The following is a 26,257-nucleotide window of genomic DNA, read 5'->3' on the forward strand; positions in this document are numbered from 1 at the left end:
TGCTCTGCAGCAACGCTTCTTTTACTTAAGCTAAAGATCCCTGTGAAGCCCAAAAATATTGTGGGGTCTGCTCATCAAGAGGCCAAAGATTGGGATGTGCTGAGTTTGAAACACATAAGGGGATCAGCTTGTACAGGCTGATTGACCCAGTTTGACTTTGACTCAGTTTTGACATGCCCTATGAACTGAATGCTGGCCCATGAGGGTGTCAACTGGACACCCAGCCAGATTCTGTTTACCTGTGTGCTTGTGTCCAACTGCAGTTTATTGTTGCTCTGATGAACTGATTCTTGGCATATGAGGGTGTCAGCCTGTCCATGCTGATCAACCCGGCCAGGTCAGGCACGTCACGTTAATTTGCGTGTGTTTGTGTGTGTATGACTGATTTGGTGCCTGGAGGAACCCAGTCCCATTGAAACTGAGTCCTGCAAGATAGCTCCATTGGGGGTGAGGGCTTGCAGAAGGGAGAGATACAGCTCCGTATAGTAACACAAGCAGCACATTGGCAGAATCACCAAGACCCTAGAAACTATCCCTAATAAATGAGCACACCCCAAAGTAATGGGCAAATCTGGTAACATCACTTTCAGTGATTTCTGGACTACAGAAAAACAAAAGAGCGATTCTTTTGTTGCAAAGAACTCAGAAAGACAACAGGTCAAAGTATATTTCATATTATGGATTCCTATTGAAATTCTCTGAGTTTTTCTTCTTAATCATGTGTAGGTGTTTGCATACCTAGTACCATATCATGAAGCATCCCATAACACCCTTAAAAGGATCTCAAAGCATGCTGAATCATAGGCCAAAAGGAGAGCTTTAGCAGCAAAAGCTGGGGCACAACATTTATTTCACCAGAGTCCCACTGGTGCAGCTATTAAGCATTTTTATGGAGAACTCAAACATTCCCATATCAACCCACAGAAGGCCTAAGACCGATAATATGTCATCTGCCATGTCCCTAGGGCAACAGTTTTAGCTACTGCAGCCTTTATAAAAGTACACACATAGGTGAGGCAAACCTATTGCATATTTATGTACCTGCTTTCTTCTTCCTAATAAATCTTTTGTTATGATAATATATTTTTAAAAGTGTGGTTCAACCTTCTAAAATAAAGAACCCACAAAAATTAAACCCCTCGGACCTTTATGATAAACTACAGCAATGAAGGGATACAAGTCAGAACTTTCTTTTAGATGTATTTAGTTGACTCAAAGCAGATGGTTACAATATAAACCTATTACAAAATGGTAGGAATCTGTTTATGTTTCTGACATAATATTCAAATAAATCAAAGAAACAAGGAACATGTAGGCCTGAATTTTAGTCTGACAAAATTAAAGTGAAAACCAATGGGCTCTTATACATTTACATGGAGGCTGCTCTGATATGCTGTAATTACTCAATTAATCGAGTCTGCTGGAGCGCGGTAATTACCGTGCTTCAGCAGACTCCAGAGTCACGTGTATCATCAGTGTCTCTGCGCTGAAAAATGGTAGAAAGGGTGCTTTAATTAATGCTCATTCAAAAAGCTTTAGTTAAAGAGCCCCCACTGCAATTTTTCAGCATAGGGATGCTAATACACATGACATTCCAGGTGCTACAATTAGAGTGGCTCTTGGAAGAACTCTAATTAAATTCTGCCCCCCCCAACACCACCTCCCAGAGCACGTGTATAAAATGCCCTTTATTCCCACCTGCACTAGACAAAACAGCATACAAGAAAATAAGAGGTAGTTAACAATATTCATCTTTTGTATGTCAGTAAAAAAATTATATGTAGGTCTTTGAGGGTTTTTTTACCTCACTTAAAGTCATACAGTAGCTTGGAGCCAGAGGGAACAAACACTGTCTGCATTCTATTCAGAAAGAAATTAGACTTAAAAATAGTGAAGATCTGCAGTTCTAAATTAGAATTGGATATATATTCAGTTAATGATTTAAATGAAAAACTTATTTTATATTTGTACCCACAAGGAGTACAATATTTTAATGAGAATCCATGTGGAATGGAGCTAAACAACCCATCATCTTGACAAATATTTGTTAAACAAGGACAAATTTTGATTCCTAATAATATCTGCTATTAAATCTTTAATATACCAAGCTTTATTTACACCCTAAATATTATCTCAGTTCCCAATAGCCTTGAGTCCCTACATTACAGAATTAGCTTACAATATATCAAATCAATGCTGAAACAAGTTGTGTAGTACTTTCATATGCCTTATTTAAAGCTAAGCATTTAGAGTCTAATCCTCATCTCCTTTGAAATTATGAAACAAAACTAATATCTTTGAAGTTCATGTTACACTGAAGTAAGTGCATTTTAAGGGAGATCAGAATCAGACTTTTACAATCCCCTTAGGCCCTCAGTTAAATGGGTTAAACTCCCATTTATTTAAACAGGATTTGCCATTGCTCATGTCACTTAAGGCAGAATGGAACCCTCAATATTAATGAGTTCAATAAAAATTGTTTTTTTCCAGTTTGGTTTACTGGATGTGCAAGCCGCTCTGTTAAGGATACAGAAAAATGAAATACTAACAATTCTGAAAGCAGCAAAATGACAACAATTCAAATAATGAGCTGGCTGGAAAACTCTCATTATCTGACTGAAGTAATGAGACTTCAGAACCAAGAGCTCCAAACTAAAGATAAAGAATTTTCTAACCCTCTCTGTAGCCTGCGGTGTTGAGTTTGTCCAACCTTTTCCAGTCTCTAGATGGCACAGACTCAAAGACCCAAAATAAAAAGCACCCTAAAACAGGGGTGCTCAACCTCCAGCCTACAGGCCAGGGCCCAGGGGTCTGGAAATTTGGCATGGGGGGCAATGACAACTAATGTGGCCACCACTTCCCCACTGCCAAATTTCCAAGGCCTGCAGACCAGTTGACACAGCCCTGCATATGGGATCCTGCTAGAATATAGGGATCTGAGGGCAGGCCTATCTGGCACATCAGGGCCCAGGCTCTAGCTGGCTTGCCCAGGCCAGGACCAGAGCCAGGGGAACCTGATCTGGAACATGCAGGGCCAGTATAAAATATTAATACTTGGCCGGTCTCAGTTATGAAGAAAATCTGGAAAACACTCATTTGCTGTAACCAAATATCTGTTGTCTTCTTAAACCTCATTCCATGCTTTCTATGAAATGTATCAGAGTATCTTATAGTTCAATGAAGTGCAAGTACAATAAGATCCAATCTGAAAACATATACATGTAATTTTACCCATTTCTCATGAATTCACAAAACTAAGCTTTTTTTACCATGCTGTTCTTACCCCAAGTCCCTCTTCTAATAAGGAAGGAATACTGTTACTTCTCTTCATATCTACTAGCCCCATGTTACTGGGTAGGGTGACTATCCCACACCTAAAAAAACTGGGCTTCTTCCCTTTTGTCAAGGTGCTAGAGAAGGACGGGGAAAAACCTCTCATAAAGGAGAAAATGAGTTGCTTACTTAACTGCATCCTAAGGGACTACCTCCTTTCTAATCATGATCAGGTCATCTGAGAGTAAACCCCAGCAAGTACCATCATTGCTCCAAGTTTGCTTGGCAAAACCACACGGAAAGTCATTCTTGGTCCGCAGCTTTGAACCCTCTTGAGGCCTGCCAGAGACATCTTTGGGATATGTTTTGAAAGTGGTGTAAGAACTTATCTGGGCAGACTTTCTGCAGACACAGTTCAGTTTTGGGGTACTGTTTTATTATTTATTCTACCTGTTCATTCTTATTTTAAGCCACCCTGTGCCTTTTTGGAAAGCAATATACAAATCAATCAAACAAACATACCAGCACCTTGCAATGTCAAAGTGGCACAAAAAGGGAGCAGGAATGTTAACTTTCAGTTCTTCCTATCTGACTACTGAGCTGAACTCCCCTTGCAGCACAAGAAGGTTAATCTCACTTATCAGATGACAAGTCAATTAGTCCCTCTCTCTCCACATGGGGATGTAGTTAAGTCATAGGCTGGTAGCTTGACAGCAGGTTATATATTGTTGCGTACACCCCCCAAACTGAGACTACTGAGGGAGAGCGCAAATGTATTATTTTGGCAGAGAATGAGACAGAGACAAGAGGGAATATTTACTTTTACTGAAATTTGACACTTGGCCATGATTGATGCTGAGAGTAAAGTAAGGCAAAGATGCTAGGCCCAACTCCCACAGTTTATCATAGGCTAGAGGGCTACCTCCCCTGCCCAGGAAGGACTGACAAAGTTTCTTTAAACACTTTCTTCAGAGCATGCTTTCTTATGTTAAATACAAACATCTGCAAAATAATACAGAACAAGAAAACTAGTTCCCTATCCAAAACAGGTGGCATGCAATTGGCAGCCTTTTCATCTGTGCCCCTCTCTCTGCTCCACAGACTCCCACAAGTGCCAACCTCCATTCTGCATAACTTCCCCAAGGCGGATAACAGAGTTGTGTCTCAGGTAAACCCAGCAAGAGAGTTGGGGAGGGGAGAGGAAGGCAGGGGGACACAGTTCTGAGAGCTGGGGCAGGGAGCATGGGATCCTAGAATGGGAGTAGGGGCCATGGGATCCAAGAGCAGAGGGGAGGGTATGCATGGGTTCTGAGTGGGGTGAAGGACAGCGCTCTTTACCCACACCAGGAACTCCTTGGTCCCAGCTGTGCTACTGCTACTGGTGCACATGCTCTGCCTGCCCCAACTGCTGTTCTTAGAGAAGAAGGACTGTTTTAAAGTTGTTTGTAGCCAAGGACTGTTTTGAAGTTCCTAGAATAGCAATACTGCCTGGTACAGTCTCCACAGAGGTGGGGGGGTGATTCTGGCACCCCTCCTAACTTGGCACCCAGGGCAGGTGCCCCCTCAGCAACCCCTAGTTATGCTACTAACTCAGCATTTATAGGAACTAGCTAAACCCTTGTCACTACGGTCTGACACCTCAACTGGCTACCCAGCCTCAAGCAATCTAGCCCTTAATGGGCAATCCGCCTAGCTTCATTGCGAGGTTTGTTTTGACTAATACGACCCAGATCCAACCCTATACATGCATTAATACACACTAAGGTTACACAGCAAGAGCATTCATCTTACAGGTGAAGTTAGACTCCAAATACATTTCATATTGCTACAGGGGTGTAGGTTGTAGCTGTGTTGGTCTAAGGACATATGCAGACAAGGTTCTTTGGGTAACTCTGATATTGTTCATTAGACCGACTCAAATAGGTGGAAAAGTTCTTCTTTGCACGCTTTCTAGTATAAATACCCTTCATCAGGCTGAGGAAGCATCTGCAGTTGGTGTGTGATCTTCTTGGATGGAATGAATAGTAAAGAAGCCAAAGGCTAGTATCCATGCAAGGAAGCCAGTCAGTGAAGATGCAAATTGCTAAAAAATTGCATATTGCTAAACTTCATGCCACCCCTACTGCTCTACTACAAGCACTATTGACTTCGATCTCCATAATAACTTGGTTCTTCTCCACATTGGCAACATCCCAATTTATGTTATCCACAAATTTCATAAGTATACATCTAGCTCTTGTGCCAATGCTGCTAATGATTAGGGTAAAACAGGCTGGGTCCTAAGGCCTACTTCTGAAGAACACAATTAGTAATCTCGGTCCATTCTGGCAACTCCCTTTTCAACATAAACCACTGAAATCTTTCTTTGAACCACCTCCTTATATATTTTACAATAACAGTATTAATCCCCATCTTTTCTAGGATAACCAAGAATTTCCCATAAGGCATAGCACCAAACACAGATTAATCTAGATAGGCTCACTACACTGCCCCTGTCTAGGAAGCCAGCTATCCTATCACAGAACAATATTCGATTGGCCTAATACAAACTAACTTGGATAAAGCCACCTGAAATTTGTCCAGTTTTCTATCCACCTCAGTATTTTTTTAAATTATTCTTTCCATGAATACCTGGTGCTAAGACCTTGAAGTCAAACTATTAAACTTGTAATTGTCTAATTAACACTTTTTAATACAGACACTACATATGCTAATCTCCAATCACAAGGTTCTATCCCTGAAATGACAGTAGTTTCTGCAAATTTAACAAAGAAGGTGGATTATCCTAGCCCCACAGTGTAGTACCACATTTTCTATCACAAGCATAGTGTGAACATTTCTGGTACTATATCCTCATTCTCATTTAGTACCCTACTATTATCCAAATTTACATCTACATCCTTATTGAAGACTGAAGCAAAGCATCCGTTCAGAACATAAGGGTAAGATTACCCTTGATTCTAACCCATTTTCACTTTTTAGCAGATCCACTTCTGTGACAGACAGCCTGAGATGCTGTTTCACTTAAGAGAGAAAGAAACTAGGGGGAGCCCTGCAGGGCAGGCAGGGCTTGGCTGCAACTGGGCTGTCATGAAGCCCAAGTAATAAGATTAATTAGAAGGCACCTGCAGGCAGCACTGGAGGGTCACCTGACTGGAAAGGGGCAGGGCCTGAGACATGTAAGGCAGGGCAAGAGCCAAAACAGACAGCCTGGCCCTCGAGGCTGACCAGGGAAGAGCTCTGCAAGGGTGTCTACGGCTAAGGTGGCCATCACAGAGGACAGTCCAGTTGTCCTCTATCGATATGAAATTGGATGCCTTTATGTCCTTTATTTTTCTCTTGTTGAAAGGCCTTATCTCTTCCCTCTCATTCTTGCTCTACTTCAAGTTTCTGAAATCTCTCTCTCCTTACAAATCAATCCCCTTTCTTGTCGATGCTTTGCCTGTAATGTCCTTTTTAAGGTGCTTGTTATACAAGCAAGTAGCCCTCCCTGACAATTTGGTTCCTCTTGTTTGAGATGCAAATACTAAGTATTAGTACTTTTGACTTAAAATAATTCCATGTTGCTTCTTTATTTAAGTCCTTGAGCTTCCAAATCTAGTCAGCCTCCCTAATTAATATCTTTGGTTTCTCAAAGTTTGTCATTCTGAAGTCCCAAACCAATTTGGGCAGTCTATTCCACAGTTTAGCTTGATGATTGCTTTTTTATCCAAGACTATTTTCCACAGTAAACTTTTATATAAGATCCTTGCTGCTTGCTAAAACCAAAACTGCTCCGGCACCTTGGTGCTATTAATAATGTTACAGCAATGCTAAGACTACTGTAGCTTGGCAAAAGGGGTCCAATCCTACACTCAGAGCCTCTCTCCAGATTCCCCTTTACATTTCTCAACAAGAGTCAAGATGCCATATTTGTTAGTTTTACCACTGGCAGCCCCTTTCAATTATGATGTGAAAGCTCACAAAAGACAAAGGATAGCCACCGAGAAGTGTTTCACAGAAGACCAGGCTTAAGTTTTCAGATAAAAGTAAGGTAAACAAAGGGAAAAAAATCTATCAAACTCAGCCTCTCTCACCTTTATATCACAATATATCAAAAGGGGGCACATGCCAAATGTCTATAGCCTTTTGTGGATAATGTGTCAAATTAACTGACGCTTTAATGACTGTAGAAAAAGACATTCTGGCAGGCAATATATAGATACTACATTATGATCTCAGGATTGCCTGGCTCTAGACACCCTCCATGCTGTTTATTATTTGTAAACAGAAAATCTCTCTCCTTGATTTACTTATTAGCACTATTAATTACAAAGTGGTTACATGTTTTTCTCCTGTCTTTAGAAGATAGCTACGTGGTAGAATTATGTTTGCCATAGCATACATTGCTCCTACGGGTGATCACTCTCAGAAGAACAGCATTCTATAGCAGATAAGAAATTCTTGATTAATAACTTATTCGTGGTTTAGCCAATTAGGTGCTGTGTTTGAGACATCAGCTGCATGTAGTTTACCATCTCATTTCTATAATTAAAATTAAAGAAAAAATGTGGTACCTATTCTAAAGAGCATGTCTAATTTAATACCAAATTTTCCCACATAAGACGAATACTTTTTCTCCAAAAACCAGTTTGGGAAAATTGGGGCACATATTTCCAGATTCCCATGGGTCCAGAAATTTGGTGGCAAGCAACCAGTGCAGCATTAATTACCTTGGTTCTGGATGCCCAAACAACTAATGCTGTCCTGCTGCCAAATTCCCAGACCCATAGGAAGCCTCCCAACTGAAGGATATGGCCTGCCATGCAGCCCTGAACCTACTACTCGAGGTCAGTCCAGCCTCAGACCCAGAAGACAAGATCAAGCCAGCACATGGAGTCTCTGCATGGCCAGACCTAGTGCATGGGTCTGGAGCAGAGCCCTAGGCACAGTGCACCAGATCAAGCTGGTGCAGGGGGTCAGTCCAAAGGCCCCAGCCAGCATGCAGGGCTGCCAGCAGGCTGAAGAGCAGGATGCACTCCCTACCTGTTGCTACTCAGTTACTGGGTCTTGCCCATACTACAAGGCAAAATATCTTGGTTTCCCTTTTTTCATCCTACTGCCTTTCAAAAACAAGGTGTATTTTATATTCTGAGGAATACTATACATGATAAAATATGGTATTAGCTGTTCCTTTTGAAGCATCATACTGTACAAACATTATTGTAGCCAGGGCTTGTTCAGAAACAACTGGCACATAATTCGATACTACAATATTTTTGCCTGCTTACTAATTCTGTACTCTTCACCTGACCCCTCTGTCAGGGCAAGTCACCAAAGCTGAGCTTTCCCATTTGTACCTCTGCACAATACAAACAACAGTTGTGTACCTAGAGGAAGGGTCTGAAGATTAACACCAAAAGCATTTTGGAGCTGGGTATTGCTAGTAATATAATACTAAAAACAATAAATAATAATAATGAACCAAAAAAAATCCATGTGACCCTTTCATCTCCTGTTTTCTCTCTCAGGACAGTATGGCATGCAAAATGCTTTACAAATTGCTCTAGTGCATCAATATACATTACTAGACACCAAGAACAAAATGGCTTTATTTCTGCATTTGTGACATGGAGTAAATAGCCATGTTAGTCCTTGGGGAGCTCAAAAATATTGTTAAACATGTTGAGAATATAAATACTATATTAACAAGCATAGCCTACAAACACAACACAACAGTGTCCAGTGCTGTAATATACCCCGAGTGTCACTATTAGAGATACCTGCTCTGTGACTATGCAGTGACTGCAGACTCCCTAGAGCTCATAACGCTAAGCTTAAAACAGCTCCAAGTTAAAAGGTGGCACCCAAGACTTATCTTGTAGAGCTCTTGAGTTCAGTTTCTGAGCAGGAAGAAATTGAGCCTTTTTAGTTGACACCAGGTGCACCTGAAGGCAGCAGAAGAAGGGTTAAAGGGGTGAGTGGGAGTGAAAAATAAAGGAGAGACAAAAGAGACAGTAAAAAGCACAATGCAATAAGGGAGAGATCCAAAAAGATGTAAAGAGCACAACAAAGGGAAAGAAACAAAGAAGTAGGAATTGATGGAGGTAACATGTTATAGAAGAGAAAAAGAATAAGCCCAGAAGGAAGAGAATATCTATCAAAGATAAAGGGGTTGAAAAGTCACAAATAATTTTTACCCAGGCCTGCAGACATGATTTTTCAAGTTCTTGATAATCTTATTTAACCATGCCAGAACTGCATCAATATCCAAGCACATGACACATCCTGCTGTCTCTTACCAGTTAAGGAACCTGGGATGTAGATATGTGGTATTATTCTAACATGGGAGCCACATGCATAGAGGATTGCCTTTGACCATCTTAAATTTACGTACCAAGACTGAAAAGTACCTGTTACATCTGTTTTTTCATCAAATTTTGCTTAAAACTGGTGGCAGTTCCTGGGATGCAATACCAGCCAAGCACTGAAAACAAGAAACAACTGAAAAAGAAGGCTAAATCTAGCTGGTTTAACTGGAACTTTAGATTACTGGCATAGTAAACAGAATCCAAACCATTCATGCAATACACTCCCCAGAAATTTGAATAGATATTCTGAACATAAAAGGAACACAAAGGAAACCCTGACCCAATACATGATTTTACATCAACACAATCTTCTTCTCTCATGAACTAGAAAGGATGTGCAGCCAGCCATGTCAAAAGGCACTGCTATGGAAAATTAGTATCTAAATGAAAAACATAATAGACTTAGAATTTAAAATGGAGGGCACCTCTGAGAAGTCATTCAGCCACTTGCACAGTCAAGCCCTAAAACAAGGTAACTTTCTTTACTGCATATACACATGCTCTGACTGAACCACAAAATTAAAAAGAATTAAAATAGTAAAGGAAGCTCACTAGCTTTAGTGGCTATATTCTACCCCAGCTCTTGAGATCTTGGAGTAAATTGTAGCACTAGTAGGGCATGATACAGGAGATGCACAGTAGGCACAAGAAAACAAACACTTCTGAAAGGAGTCAGCAATTGACGCAACCAACACCACACAGAACATGGCCTTCTGTGGAGATGCCCCTGTGGTCACCTGACTTCTCTCCACTATGAAAAACTAAGCAATAGAACTGACAGGCCATTTTGGCTAGGGAAGAAGGAAACTGGTGAGAAAGTGTTTCCCTTTGTCCACTGCAGAGAGAAAGAGATGGAGGTAGTAAACTGACTTTCTTACCTTCTGCCCACCTTCACTTAGAGGTACTACCTATGAAGAAAGAGGGCAAATCAGGGAATCCTAGGTTGAACAACCTCTTGGCAGACGGACCTCAGAAATCGGTTGGGCACCAGCTTATACTGATGCTCCCATTTCACATTCTCCTACCTGAAGAGCCATGAGGAGGAAAAGTAATGGCCCAGGAGACGAGGAGGAAAGAAATGGGAACCCTCTGCACACCTAGAGACTCTTCTTTTCTTCAACCACTGCTTTGCCTTTTTAATTTGAAACAGTGATGACCAGGCATATGCACTTGGTTCAACATATCCAGCCCGCTGGTTCAACATGAAGGACCAGGCCAACGCAAGGTCACTGGCACATCAATCCTAAATGTATGGTCTGATGTTAGACACAAGGTGATTTGAGTTTAGCAACTTGAATTTTGAAACTAATGTCAGGGTATGAGCATTTGTGAGGTTACTGGATCAACTACAGTTATCAGATATCCATATTTACAGAGGCAGTTCTATTCACCTATTTCTACTGAAACAAGATTTTTTTTCCTGTTTCATCAGAACCCCAACTCCTTCTGAGAGGCAAGGAGGAGGATGTAAGGAGCCAGGGATAGCAGGTGCAGGGAAGATCAAAGTTAGAAAGGAGGGGAGAATGGTCTGTTTGTAAACTGATTTTTACTGTGACTTCTTTGCCAAGTGGAAGCACTGTGAACCAGTTCTCAACTTTTCTTCACTTCCATCCCTTTCCCTTGTTCTACTCCACTACCTTGAAGCTATCCTGGTGTTGCTACTTTTTCTTGCATTGCAGTCTTGTATTCCTACATTTGGCATCCCTAATTTGCTGGGTTGATGTGAAAATATAAATCTCTGGGGCTACAGACAGAAGTTACACATCTGAATGTAATCAGAAACTGGTTTAAACCTGTAACAGAACACAGCACAAGACCTGGGTGGTAGTAGGTTGCAGTAGTCATGGTACAGGAAGTGTATGAGGCAAAGAGTTTTTTTATCTGGTATCTTTATTGACCAACTGTATATTTGGAAAAGATGTTGAAAAAACTTTAAGGACCAAAGTGCTCTTCAGGTCCAAGTCTCACTGAAAGCCGACAAGATTTAAGCTGTTAAAATGTCTACTGCATACATCTACATTGCAATTGAAAATGTGATGTCAGCACATGTAGGCACACCCACGCCAGCTTTAGCTTAGATCTCACTATAGATAGCAACAAAGATATTCTGGCACAGGGCTTTACTTACAAGCCCACCAAGGATACTGGTTATGTACAGAAGTTGACACCACATACACATTTGATCACATCTTGGCTTCTACTACTACCCATGTTAACCAAAATAAAGCTGAGTCAAGTATGTCACTATAACTGCAACAAAGAAATGCCAAGAGTTACTTAAGGAGCTCTTGAATTGTTCTCCCTCAGCCTATTTTTCTTTTTCCCCACAGAAAAAATGAGGTTTCCAGTCCCTTGCGGCAAATGAAGTTCCTCAAACAGGGACAGATTTACTCAGACAAAAATTAAGATAGCAGCAAACAATATCAAGTTACAATATAAACAAACACTTTTCTTTTTATTAGTCTTGTTCCTTTAAAATACTTAACACTTCCTTAGATTGATAAATGAATTAAAATTTTGAAAATCCTGTTATCTGCCCTTTGTTTCCATGAACATGTTGAGTTTTTGTTGGCTTAAACAATGACCAGTTTCATTTTCAGTTTCCAGTAAGTTTCACTTTCATTTCTTGGTGCTGCAATGTTTAGGTTCAAACACTGAAATAAATTAATTATCTGTTTAAAACTAAAACATATTTTTCAGTGATTATTTTTTTAAAAATCCAAGACACTTTTTCTGTCGACTACATAAACATTTCTTTTAATAACATTTTAATTTGGGGACAAAGTTAAGTAAATGGTAGTACCCATAACTATTTTAGGTCTATCCAAGTTAAAAACAGAGGACTGTTTTTTTTCTGTTTCCCTTCCTTCAAACAGAATTTCCTGATGCTACCAGTTCAAAGTCTTCCGGATATGAGAGTCACATCTGCATAACATTTGGGTAAGATCACCATAGCAACAGAGACATGCAGGCAGACAATGTGAAGAGGGAAGCTCAGTTTTCTTCTTTCATATTAGCAGTTTTCCATTAATTCTGGATCTGCAGACAGCAGGTCATTTTTAGTGACTAGATTTAAATGAAAAAAAAGTGTCCATCTTATGCAAGGTCACCTGGTGGCCTCAGAAACTTTCAGCATTTCGCCTCCCGACTAAGAATTCATTAGCAGGGTTCAAAAACCTGTGATGATGTCAACAATGAAGATTCTTATTTAAAATATTCTCAGCAATTTTAGAGAGCTATAACAGGGGGTTTTATCCCAATAAAAAAGACCTGATAAACTAAGACCTGAGTGGCAAAACCAGTCAGAACATATGTCACTGATCTACCATCAAAATGAAGTGCTGCACCTTAAGCACATTTTAGGCGTATAAATATTTAGGAACTGACTTATTAAATATAAGTTGACAAAAACCTTCAAAAGGTTAATCAGAAACAAGCATCTAGAGAATAATTAGCATTAGATGTATTGAGTTTGCATTTAAAGAATAAAAGGATTAGTGCTCATGATCAATTCAATAGACATGAATATGATAAACTGAATGTGTTCAGCATGTGCAGCTGCCTCAAGCAATATCTTAGAAAGGCTACTTTACTATTGTTAAAATACTCATAGTAAAGCATTCAGTTCTCTTATAAATAGGCAACATAGTGCACTAGAAAAATACACATGATGGAACTTTGCTCCAACAAGTGCTAATTAGGCTTAATTTACTGAGCCTGCTACGAGTCTGCTGGAGCGTGCTAATTAGTGCACTCCAGCAGCCTCCGCATCACGTGTATTCAGCATCGAACGAGCTTTAGTTAAAGTGTACCTGCCACCATTTTGAAGCACAGGACGCTGAATACACATGACGCTGCAGGTGCTTTGATTAGAGCAGCTCTGAGAGCACTCAGGAAAAGGACTTGTAATTCTTTGTAGATCACAGACTCAATACGAGTCTGCAGCGTGATGCCGCTCCACAAAAGTGGAATATAGTTTTGGGATGAAACAGTTGAAGCATTAGGTGCAAGACACAGAAGGTTATAGTGACTCTACTTGGCACTGGTTAGGCCTCATTAGCTAAAGTTTAAGACAAAATATGATAAACTGATGAACACAAGGAAACACTGAAAGAGCCGGGAAAGGTGGAATAACTTTGGAGATCTATACGTGTGTTCCAGGGTGGAAGGGCACTTTAATTAGAGTGGCTCTGAGAGCATTTGTCCACATTAAACTTCATCTTGTTAGCTCTAGCCCAAATTTCCAAGCTATCGAGATCCCTCTGAATTATACTCACATCCTTCAATGTGTTCACAATCTTTCCCAGTTTTGTGTCATCTGCAAGCCTGCTCAAGAAACTTTTGTGCCAGCACTCAAATCATTAATAAACACATTGAACCAGCACAAGACCCAGGACAGCCCCCTGTGGCACTCCTCATGAAACCCCCTAGCATTCTTGACATATACCCATTAATAATTACCCTTTGCTTGCAGCTGTTGAGTCAGTTACCTTGTAGTAGTTTTATCTAGCCTGCATTTCTCCAAACTATTTACGAGAAGAGTCATGTGGGACTTTGTCAAAAGCCTTGCTGAAGGCCAGGTACACTATATCTAGAGCATCCCCTTCATCCACTCAAGTAGTTACTATGTCAAAGAAGAAGATCAAGTTTATTTGATATGATTTGTTTTTTCATAAATCTATGCTGGTGCTTGTGATCAGCCTTTCCTCCTCCAGATGTTTGCAAATGGCTTTCCTCAGGATATACTCAGTAACTTCCCAGGTACTGAAGTGAGGGTAACTGGTATGTAGTTCCCTGGGTCTTCCTTGTTGCCATTTTTTTTTTTTTTTTTTTTTTTACATTGGCCCTTTTCCACTCCTCTGGTGCCTTGCCCATCTCCCACAACTTCATGAAGATCACTGTCAAGAAAGAGCTCTATGGTCTCCTCTGCCAGTTCCTTTAGTACCCTGGGATGAAGTTCATCAGGCCCTACTAACTTGAAATCATTCAAACCCAACAAAAAAAAAATCACATCTTAAGTAGTGACCTAGCCACACATTCATTCGATTAATGGTGTGAAACAACTAGGAATAAGTAACAAAGTTATTACACAACATATGTTTAATAACTTTGGGGCTAGTTCCCATCACACCTTTAACTGAACATGTGACTAGTGCTGCCAGCCTCAGAAGCACACTCCCCTGTGTTTCAGATGATGGGAGCGTGGGTCAGCTGATCAGAGGTATGGGGGCGCAGCACCATTTGACCCTGTGTCTTGAAGCCCAGCAGTGATTGGAGCTGAGGCATGGAGGCACACCATGTTATGGAGCTCCCAGTCACAGAAGTGACCATTGTAGATGCAGAGGGAACCCAGAATCATGATGCCTTGCTCTCCCTGCACTAGCAATATGACATGATGTTTAATCTCAATGACCTGTTGAGATCTGGTGTTTGGTCTCACAATAATGCCTCCTGCCATGCACGTGTGGCATGGCAGGAGGTGCCTTTGTTGGGACTGTGAATCAGATCCCATTACGCCTTCTTTTAAATACCTGTCAGCAACCTAAGACCAGATGCCGGGCTGCGTCTAACCCAGTATGATTTAACCCAGTATTCTGCAGCTCACAGTGACACAGACCAGATACTAAGAGGGAAAACATTTGCACAGTGCCTATCCAGAGTGATCTGTTCCCTGCCTCTCCTTTTACCACTTTCAGCATTCTTTTACCACTTTCAGTATTAGCATAGAAAGTCCCAGTATGGTGGCTGCAGCCCTCCTATCATGTTTAACATGGTACTGTGAGAAATATTATTAAAATAGAAAACCATTCAAATTAAAATGACAAGATTTTTGCCCTTCTTTTTATGTTCAAACTAGCCAAATAAAACAAAATTCAGGCCTTTAGTTAGGATTTTGTACATTTGTTCTCTTCCTCCCTTCCCCTTGTTCCAACACAGACACTAACTCTGACTTAACAGACAGCTCCAAGAAACAAGATCATAAATCATCAACTCTATGGTCACTTCTTCTTTGTTAAAAACAAACCCATTTGAAAGACTACTCCTTAAAATTGTGAAGTCTGATAACAAGTAGTGTTTACAGCTGAAATTTCCAACTCATTATGAAGTAAGATACACTGAGAAGGAAGTAGACAAAATAAAGAAACACAAAAAACACCTTAAAATACATATTATCAAGGTAATGTTGGTTTTACTCTTAACTGGTTTGGGCCTGCAGGGGCAAAATGGATTTATTCAAAGCCTCAATAATACTTTGCATCAAAACAGGGGAAAGTTAGGCCAGGTTTGTAGAGTTTTCTCCAATCCCTTTGATCTTTTCCTATACCTCATCCAGCAGTGTTAATCTAGACACATTATAGCAGTATTTCCTCACCTGAGGAAGTAAATCATCAACATGCAGTATTCCCCTTCTACTTCTAATCATCATTAACTTATTAATCCTGCAAGGTAAGACCCTGAGAAGATCCTTCAGTGTATTTTTATTGTCTTCCATAAGAATAAAAGCACACAGGAGGATCAAGCTCTGGAGTAACAAAATTTAGGCAGTAGAAATTTAGTCTTCAGTAGGTTATTTAGGCTTTACCTGTCCTTTAAAGTTTTACAACTTTAACTACATTGGCTTAGATAACACTGCAAAAAACCCGTTTTTAAAAAGGAAGGGAAAAAACCTAACTGAAATAGTTATACAGATAAAAAACCTGTGCATAGACCACACCTTATTAAATAATGTACTGCTGATACTGTGTACTGTTATTAACTGCACTACCTAAACAGCCCAAAGGCATGACCAGGAACCTGGAAAGTATATTTTGTTTTAACTGTGGTTTAAGTTAACATAGGCTGCTTACAGACGTGTAGTGTGGGGGAGGACCCAGCCCAGAAGACACATCGTGTTAGTTTGACCCAGCTCGCCAATGTCTATATAGATTGCATGCTTCAGCAGGGCTTTTTGGCACTTTTATCTAATAGATGATTGAATCAGCTATTAGATAAAAGCGCCAAAAAGCCGTGCTGAAGCATGCAATCTATACAGATGCTAGGGAGCCAGGTCAAACTAAGGCGCTTCCTCTTCCTGTAAAACAGTGTTTTGTTGGGTTTTTTTCCATGTCTATCAGCATTCACAGATGGCCTACATCCAATAAGTCTTTTAGGTTTTTTCACAGTTCTGTCAAACTTCTATACTCCACCCAAATCTCTCTGGAGTAATTCCACATTCTTCACCCTACTTAAAAACACACATACAGAAAAATGGATCCATAAAAATCATATGCAAGAGCTGTGTACAAGATTCTAGTGTTCTCCGAGATTCACTGCATATACTTATATTGTACTGCACACTATTTCTATGCATTGGGGATTTAGCTCCACACAATGAGCTTCACTGCTTTCATAACTGATTTTTTGTTGCACAGACTGAAGGATGTTAATACTCACACACATCTGTCTGATCTTCCTGGAATCTTTTGAACGTATACTTGATGGAATTCCAGCATACTTGGAACCTGATAATTCAGCTGGACTGGTTCATGCTGTTTCATAGTCAGGATTTCCTTAGCACCAAGTGACTCAATCATTTACAACATAATCTTTGCTGATGTATTCATTGCTTTTGGGAAGAGGCAGCTGTGCTGGAAGCTGCACTGCAACTTTTTATCAAGCAGGTACTTGTTTACTAAATGGTAGCAATTTAAATTGGATGCCTCTTGGCATCTTTGGTTGATATCACACACAAATGTTGTGCCTCCACCTCCTCTCTCTCATACCTGCTTTCCAGCCTGAGTTTGCATATATATTTTACTGACTCTATTAAAATATGTCAAGAAAACTGGAGTTACATTTGAAATGCATCAACTTTGGAAAGGAGCGCTCTTAGGACAAGCTTCCAGTCCCTTATGCTGCCTACAGTCAGACTAATGAATCACCAGTCAGCTAAATGTAAAAACATTGCTTCATCTCCTTAAGGCTTCACCCATACCCTACTGGAGACATACAATCTTTCTATTGACTTCAATGAGCCTTTAATCAGCCCTTCACATTCACATTTCTGTAGTAAAAAACATCCTTTTTCTAATGAATCCTACAGAAGTTTGAAATCTGCTTTGGAAAAGCAGGACAGCTGCAATCACTGTGGAACAAGACACAGAAAAGGCTGCTAGGGGACTTCCAGGGGTAGATCCCAAGGTGTGCACTGGTATACTTGCATCTCCCTCTGTGATTTCTGCTCCACCCAAAATTTAAAACCCACTGCCTGGCAGCGGAAGCAGCATTTCTAGCCAGACAGTGCTGAGGGAATCAATGGATAGCCACAGATTTCGCAGTTTCCATGAAATCTGCGAAATTGCAAATTAAGCTGGTTCCTAGTAATGATCCACCTTACCCTCTGCACTTCCTTTGCAAAATTCTAGATCTGCACATGGAAACTTTAAAATTCTGGTTAATCAAATAGTTGATTCAATCAGCTATTACATAAAAGCACCAAAAAGCCCTGCTGAAGTGTGCAATCTATATAGACGTTGGGCAAGCCAAGTCAAACAATGCAATGCCTCTTCTGGGCATGCACTGCACTCAGTGCAGGGGCATGCCAAACTGAAAGGGAAGCACTGCTCCACCCCCTCCCCCTCCCCCCACCCACCACTCCCCATGTCTGAAAGCAGAGTATATAGCAATTTTGCACTAAAATGTGTTGTCAGTTATGCCCCCCTTGTCTTTTTCTTCTTTGCATATTGGCTCCTCATCACCCATTTTTTCCAAACAAACTTTACTCTCTCTTTGTTCTTGGAGAGTAATAACTCCCTGCATTCAGTGTCCTTTCAGTGCCCCTTCAAAGCAGAACATAAATTAAGAGTTCAAGTCAGACTCCCAAGTCTCCTATACCAAAATGAGAAAAGACTATCTGGCTTACCCCTAGTTACAAATGTTTGTTTCATTGTCAAACCTAACAGTTTGTAACAAATGTTGCACCAGAGTGTTAAAAAGCACCAAATGGTTTTTAAAAGGAAACTGTAATTACAACCTGATACAAATAAAGGACTGGATGCAATCTGTTCCTCACAGAGCTACATCTGCTGCTGAAGTTTATAGCTACATGGGGAACAGTAATGCATAAGCAGCACAGAGCTACACCTACCATCCGCCACCTCTGAGTTGCACTGCCACTCTCTAAATCGGGGCGGGTAATCATTTTGGGCAGAGGGCCGCTTACTGAGTTTTGGCAAGCCATAAAGGGCCACATGACAGGCAGACCAGGGCAGATAAATATTAATTTTCTAAAATTTTTAAGGGCCCCATGGGCCAGATAGAATGGCCTGGCAGGCTGCATACGGCCCCCAGGCTGCATTTTGCCCACCTCTGCTCTAAATTAAGAAGGGGGAAGCCTTGAAACACACAGAAGGACTAAAATCAAGGCTACCAGAATAAACCACTCTTAAAAAAAAAGTCATATCCCCCCACAATCCAAAAAAAAAAAAAAAGTGGGGGGAGGGCATAACTGAAAAGCCTTGGAGTACTTCAAATTTTGAGAGTATTTTAATTACCAGGTCTTCTTCATTTTTTCCTTCCTTTTTCTCCCTTTTCTTTAAACTGGACTATTAATTTACATCAGACATGTTTTCTCCTAAATAACCTGTTTGCTTAAATGTGCAGCCATGGAAAGTAGCATAACAATGGGTGGGGAACAGGATGAGCCCCAGATGCTGCCTTAGCAGGGGACAGTGAAGTGGAGCTAGGGGGCACCTCGCCTTCCCATATCTTTCCTTTCTCCCTCCCCCCTGCATCTTCCCTCTAGCAACTGGATCGCCAGCTCCAGGGAAAACAGAGTAGCAGCAATTGTGTATGGGGCAGGAGCAGCAGCTAGAGACTAGTTTCTGTGAAGGGGAGATGTCACCTCTTTTTTTTTTTTTTTTAAACCAAAAACCATCATTTAAATGGCTGCTCAACACACAGCAGTGGCAAAAAAAGAGATGATAACTCTGCCACCCCACAGCAGCAAACCTCCTGCCGCTCCTCTGCACTGTCACTACTGATGGCACAGTACTGGGTAGTTACGTCTCTGGCCATGGAAACCTACAGGTAAAAGCATACTGTATTCTATTACAGTAAGTTTACAAATTCAGTAATTAAGGAAATTCAGGCTGAAAAATGGAACCCTTCTGTGACTGTATGTCATTTGAACCATCTAAATATGTTAGGTCATGTGGCATTGTGTAAACAAAGAGCACATCTAAATTTGCCCCCTTAAAAGTAGCTGTCCAATTTTGTATCTCAGAAATTCTTCCAATTCCAATAGCTAATCCCTCTACCCAGAAGTATAGAAAATATCCGTATTACAAAGGATCCTCTTTAATCCAGTATAGTAATATCCCTGCCATCCTCCTCTCTCTTCCTGCTCATAGTTCACTTCAGCTTCAACTAATACTACGTACACGTGCAGAGAAAATAATTAATGGTATGGTTCTTAAACATAACTGAATGTCTTTGTTAAAAGGGTAAGAGGAAAATCCAGCAGGTTTAATTTTGCAGTCCTTAGGACATGCTTAACGGCCAGTGAATTCACCAAGAGCCCGGAAAAGTAAAAACAACAGGATTGGGAAAGTATTCAAATTGTTCTTCTTAGAAAGCAAACTAGATGGATGACTTTCCTTCTCCTTGCAACTAACCGCCAGAGACATTTTCAAAACAATAAACATGTTTTGTTAGTTTTAACTTGGAGTTGAAACCCCATACTACTATGCCATCCCTTACATAGTTGTGTGAATGTGGTGTCACTAAGCTGATCAACTAAGCCTACTTCAACACATTTCAGAGCAATGACACTTCTCTATATGTGATTTTTTCTAGCACGTCACTTTCATAATGGTCTCAAATTCACCATCTGCTTCAGGACACTGAGTATGTCCCCAAGCATTTACTGAGCTTAGTGAAAACACCAGTCAACCTTATCCACCAATAGAGAGAGCAGACAGCAACTTCCAGTCATGTATGCCAAGTTTTCATTCAAGCATGTAGTGGAGACAGATAAACTGCAGAGTGATTTTACAGCTGAAAGGATGCCCAGCATACATGGACATTGCAATGGCTGCACCAACTTAATAATTCAACTTAGCAGCATTGCCTCTGCACAAACAGCTGTTATTGTTCAGAGTTGGTTTAATTAAAAATCCCACCTGCATCTGTCTTTCAAATTTGTCACTGCAATCTTACCTTTCTTGGAAAATGCTTGGGTAACAGGCAGAACTGACTCAGACCCTAAGTAACAGGTCAAGATCAGGGAAACTATGTTTACATGCATACACAAAAGGAATTGCTGATTTTTCAGGCACTGCCAGAAGAACCTTGACACTGAAATGGGCAAATTTAGTAGCGACACAAAATCACATTCTTATGTGCTGTGTTTCTAAACTGTATTCCTAGCATGTGTTGATCATTATGGTAAATAATGACAAAGTGCTAAGAGGAAAGAAAAAACTGAATACAGCATTAGGGCTGTGCGAGGATTCGGACAGAGCTTCGAATCCGGAGAAGCTTTGGACACTTCAGGGTCTGAAGCAGCACATCCGGGTCAAAGCACTGGCCTCGTTAGGCTTCCCTAAGCGATTTGGAGCCGCCTCGGCGCCACCTCCAAGATCCATCCATAGAATATAATGGGGAAACAATATAATACCTATAACTTTGTTGGTTTTTGTCCAATTTTGATTAAATGTTCTGGGGTGGTAGAATCTGCAGAGCGGATGAAGCCTGCCAAGTTTCAAGAAGATCAGTGCAGGGGTTTTGGGGCAACTGTACCCCAAATTCTTGAAAGCAAAACTCCTGTCACATCTATGTGTTACAACACAGGGGGGTCAAAACTGCAGGAGTGGTAGCTCTTACTGAGGTCACAAAGCCTGCCAAGTTTCAAGAAGATTGGTGCAGGGGTTTGGGGGGAACTGCCCCTCAAGCTGCGGACAAGCAAAACTTGTGCCATAGATGCTGTGAGACTGACTGTGTCCATCTTGGGGCGGGGAGGGGAGACCCTACTGCAGGCCTGGCTGCTAAGCTACTGGCTCCCAGTTACCAATGAATCAATCATGAGTCACTCAGGGACCAGATCAATACACAGGACCTAGCTACTACATAACGACTTAACAAGCATCAATTAGCACCTACAAAACCAGGCTAAGGAGAGGAAAGAATCAATACAGAAAATCAACTGCCCCAAGACAGAGACAGTCTTGGCAAGAGTTTTGCCCGTCAGCAGCTAGGGATGCAGGGTCCCAGAACCCCCCTGCACTGATCTCCTTGACAGCTGGCAGGAGTCACAGCAGGGGCCACCATCCCTGCAGCTGTCACTTCGCTGTGCCTTAACACACACAGTGTCACCCATGGCACGAGTTTTGCTTGTCTGCAGCTTGAGGTGCAGTTCCCCCCAAACCCCTGCACCTATCTCCTTGAAACTTGGCAGGCTTTGTGACCTCAGTAAGAGCTACCAGTCCTGCAGTTTTGATCCCCATGTGGTGTAACACACAGCCGTGACATGAGTTTGGCTTTCAAGAATTTGGGGTACAGTTCCCCCCCAAACCCCTGCACTGATCTTCTTGAAGCTTGGCAGGTTTCATGCTCTCAGCGGAGGCTACCATCCCTGCAAGTTTCATCCAAATTGGACAAAAAACAAAGTTATAGCTATTTAATTGATTCCCCCCTTATATCCTATGGCTGGATCTCCGAGGCAGCTCCAAAGCTTCGGCCGGGTCAAGGCGGAAATCTGATCCGGAGCTCCAGATCAGATCGCGGCCATTCGAAGTGGCCCAGATCCGAAGCCAGATCGGATCGCTGCTGACTTGCACAGGCCTATACAGCATCATTTCTTAATTATTTCAATATGGCAAAAATTCACAAAAGAACTAAGAGACAGATAGAATTCCTTGTTTTGTCAGTCTTTATACATATAGGATTTGAAAACTGCACAAGAAATCAAAAGTAGTTGGGTATTATGATAAACAATATCTACTGAAATATTTTAGCCATCGAGATCAGGCAGCTTATTTTTCATTTACGCTACAGTCCTTTTTCATCATTTTGTCTGAGTAAAGGGGCCTTAGTACAAGTAAAATGTGGACTGATTCTAGAGAGTGCAGCATATATGTAGTTAATGGAAATAGGGTCTCTCCAGTTGTTACAGATGAACTTATATTTGAGACTTATTTTTTTTCAAGTTTGGAATACTTTTAATACTACTGGCATGATAATATAATACTACTAGCATGATAATTCAGATAATTTTAGGTTCTTTTCTAACAATATAGGAGAATGTTGCACTGTGAGACAAAGGGGAAACCAAAAATATGCTGAATAAATGCTAGAAATGACAAAGGTTAGACAAGTATGTAGGAGGCTGTGAACAATACCCTAGAACAAGCCAGCTTTTGCACACAGAGTAACTAATCATAGGTTTACAGAGGAGAGTATACAGGTCTTCATCATTTAAAATAGTCAACAATAACCAACCAACATTTGCATCTCAGTTTCACAGCAGTAAATACATGGTACTTAGAAAACTTCTCACTTGGTAAAAACAAGATGGGAGTTGAGGGATTTAAATCTTAAAATGATTTAAAACAAAAGAAAGACATCAAATATGGTTTGCTTATAGGGTGCAAGTTAGCTCTGAACAATTTAGACTCCATGCCCAAAGCTATATAGCTGCATTGGCACGCTAACATAGCTATACTGCTTCTGGGATCCAAGCTAGAAAGCTGAATCATGGCACTTCGTTGTGAGAAATGCCCATATTTCCAAACTAGACAGACCTGCAACCTCTAGTTTCCCCTTTCCACCCACTCAACCGCACTAATTTTTCCGTATCTCCCATTTGCCCCCTCTCCTTTCTATCCATGACCACCCATTCTCTACCCTGTTCCTTTCCTGAATCAAGTTTTTGTTCTTCTCCCTCCCAACTCTCACTTTCCATCTCTTATGTCCTATACATTAACCATCTATTCTTGGTGTTCTAGTCCCCATCTTCTTCTACTGAAGCCCCTTCATTTGGTCACAACTGTCTATAAGGGTGCCTTTGCTCCTCAAACATCAGGACATACGTGCTAGCTAGGAAGTAACTTAAAGGAAGCTTACCTTTCCAAAGTCTCGCACATCAAATAAATCAAATGCTTCAAAAAGTTCACTTTTCTTCATCCCAAATATCTCACAGCATGCTGAAAGGAAGGTCCTTATATTCTTCAAGCAGAGAAACTAAAGGAGGAGGGAAAAAAGCACTGTAAATTTGCAGTTAACACTGTAGTATACTTTGTTGTTCATCCTTATTTTAACAGTAGCATATCTATATAATTAAAAACAGTTAGCATTGCCATTAAATTATGATTTTCAACTGGTTTTTAATTCAGCCACAAAAAAAACTTTCAGACTAAACCGTGATAGCTGAAGTCTAAGCAAAGGAATTTGGTTAAGCCTAATTTGCTTCAGTTCATTTTATTACCCTTTCTCTTTGAAAACATATGTAAAACTTATAAATGGCTTTCCTTTAAAAATAAAGACAAACATAGATCACTAGCCTATAATAATGGACCAAATACTTCCGATACTAAAACAAAGATTACCACAAGAGAGCTCATTATCTAATTTAGAAAAGAGTCAATTTGCACATTTAAGTATTTTTATTAAAAACAGTTGCAAGTCTAGTTGCAGAGATTTATTGTACATCTATGCAATGCATTAATACATTAAAGATATCACAACTACATAATGTCGATATGGACCATGATTATACCTAGAGGGATTATGCAATTATGATTTTACAGTAGCTTTTGCATAACTGAAAACCATTTCACAATTTATCAAGTAGAAAATAAGTTGCATAGAACCATACTGATCTTTAGGTATGGATCAGTCTTTATTTGCATTGAACACACCTCTGCCTACTGAATTTTTTTGCTTCTCAATTATATTTGCTGAGGAGGTGCATTGATCCCTGAGAGCAGAAAGCTCACTTTCAAAACTCCATTAATCTTCATATACATACTGAACTGTCTGTCTTCATGTTCTATACCTGCACACAGGGATGTGCACATGCACATGTTTGCACACACGCACACCCACTTTAAGATCATCGGGTGGTAGTGGACTCTTAGAATCACAGAAAAGCAGGACTGAAAGGGACCCTCAAAGGTCATCTAGTCCAACCCCCTGCGTGAGGAAGGATCATGCCTATCCACAGTCCATACCAATCTGACCATAGGGTAAAACTCCTTCCTGATCCCAAATATAGCAAATTATCTGACCCTAAGCAAAGAAGCAAGACCCTGCCCCTCCCATATCCAGGAAGCTCTAGGTTTCAGTCCCAGAAGAAACCCAATCTAAAACCCCAAACTTGGCTGCAGCCAGCAACTGATGCTTCTGAGGGAGGCAAAAAAACACAAAACAAAAAAAATTATGTCAAAAAAAATTTACAGAAACCATGGTGTATTATTTGCCTCAGGAAATTTATGCTTTTCAAAGCAACACACAGTGTTATGGAATAAAAGCGGCTTTATCGTGCTACGTGAAGAGGATTAACTAATTCTTCCTCCACCACATCACATAACTATAGTATATGAAGGAAAGTGGTTTGGGGTTGCATTGAAATGTAAAGTCTATGACTTCAGCTGATTCACACAAAGGTAACCAATAAATAAATCTAATATTTTATTCTCATAGCTTTTTAAGCTACAGCCACCAGATGTATTCAATAAAGTATGCACTGTTTTTAAAGGTGTACTGACAAAGTCGTCATACCCACTGACTTATGCCTCATTAAAGATTGGCTGGGTGGATCATTTAATTTTTTAAAACAGAGAAAAATATATATTTTTAATTAACCTCTTTACACTAGCAGACTCTGTCACTGACTGAAGCTCAATTAAACAAATTGTTTTAAAATGAACTGATGAAAAAAGAGAGGGGAGATGTTATGAACCTAAGATTTGATCCCGATTGCTCAAAGGGTTTGAAAACTTTTAGTGAAATCAGAAAATAAGCTTTAACTGAGCCCCATCCCATCTACTTCAATGTTATCCCTATTTATTGCCACAAAATCTTTTCTGCAGATCTAGGGATATTCCCTCATAATGTCATCTGAAGATGACAGCATAAGTCAGGTAGCCATCTAAGAAGAATCTCAGGTGAAAGGAGAGAGCTAATGTACACAGCATGTTGATGCTAGGTGGGTTTTGGGCTAAAACATTGTTTAGGCTATGTGCAACAGGAAGACGACAATTGCTAATGTCATACCAAATCTATATATAAAGGTTGAGTCGCTTTGTTTATACTCCCATTTTAAGAGGGTATTTCTAAGAACATAGATTCATAGATGCTAGGGTCGGAAGGGACCTCAATAGATCATCGGGTCCGACCCCCTGCACAGGCAGGAAAGAGTGCTGGGTTTAGATGACCGCAGCTAGATGCCTATCTAACCTCCTCTTGAAGACCCCCAGGGTAGGGGAGAGCACCACCTCCCTTGGAAACCCATTCCAGACCTTGGCCACTCTAACCGTGAAGAAGTTCTTCCTAATGTCTAGTCTAAATCTGCTCTCTGCTAGCTTGTGGCCATTATTTCTTGTAACCCCCGGGGGCGCCTTGGTGAATAAAACCTCACCAATTCCCTTCTGTGC

At 40.6% G+C, this 26,257-nt stretch overlaps 1 protein-coding gene across 1 annotated transcript in view; it reads right to left on the minus strand.

The window, feature by feature from the left end:
- Positions 1–26,257, minus strand: part of VAV3 (vav guanine nucleotide exchange factor 3) — a gene marked incomplete at its 5' end in the record, with an annotated part of 298,809 nt that overhangs the window by 214,090 nt on the left and 58,462 nt on the right. Inside the window, one exon of the mRNA XM_025206482.1 lies at positions 23,727–23,843. Within this exon, the coding sequence (XP_025062267.1) occupies positions 23,727–23,843 (117 nt within the window). The remainder of the gene's footprint in view (positions 1–23,726; positions 23,844–26,257) is intronic.

The sequence above is a fragment of the Alligator sinensis genome, unplaced genomic scaffold, assembly GCF_000455745.1.
Source record: "Alligator sinensis unplaced genomic scaffold, ASM45574v1 scaffold535_1, whole genome shotgun sequence".
NCBI lineage: Eukaryota > Metazoa > Chordata > Crocodylia > Alligatoridae > Alligator > Alligator sinensis.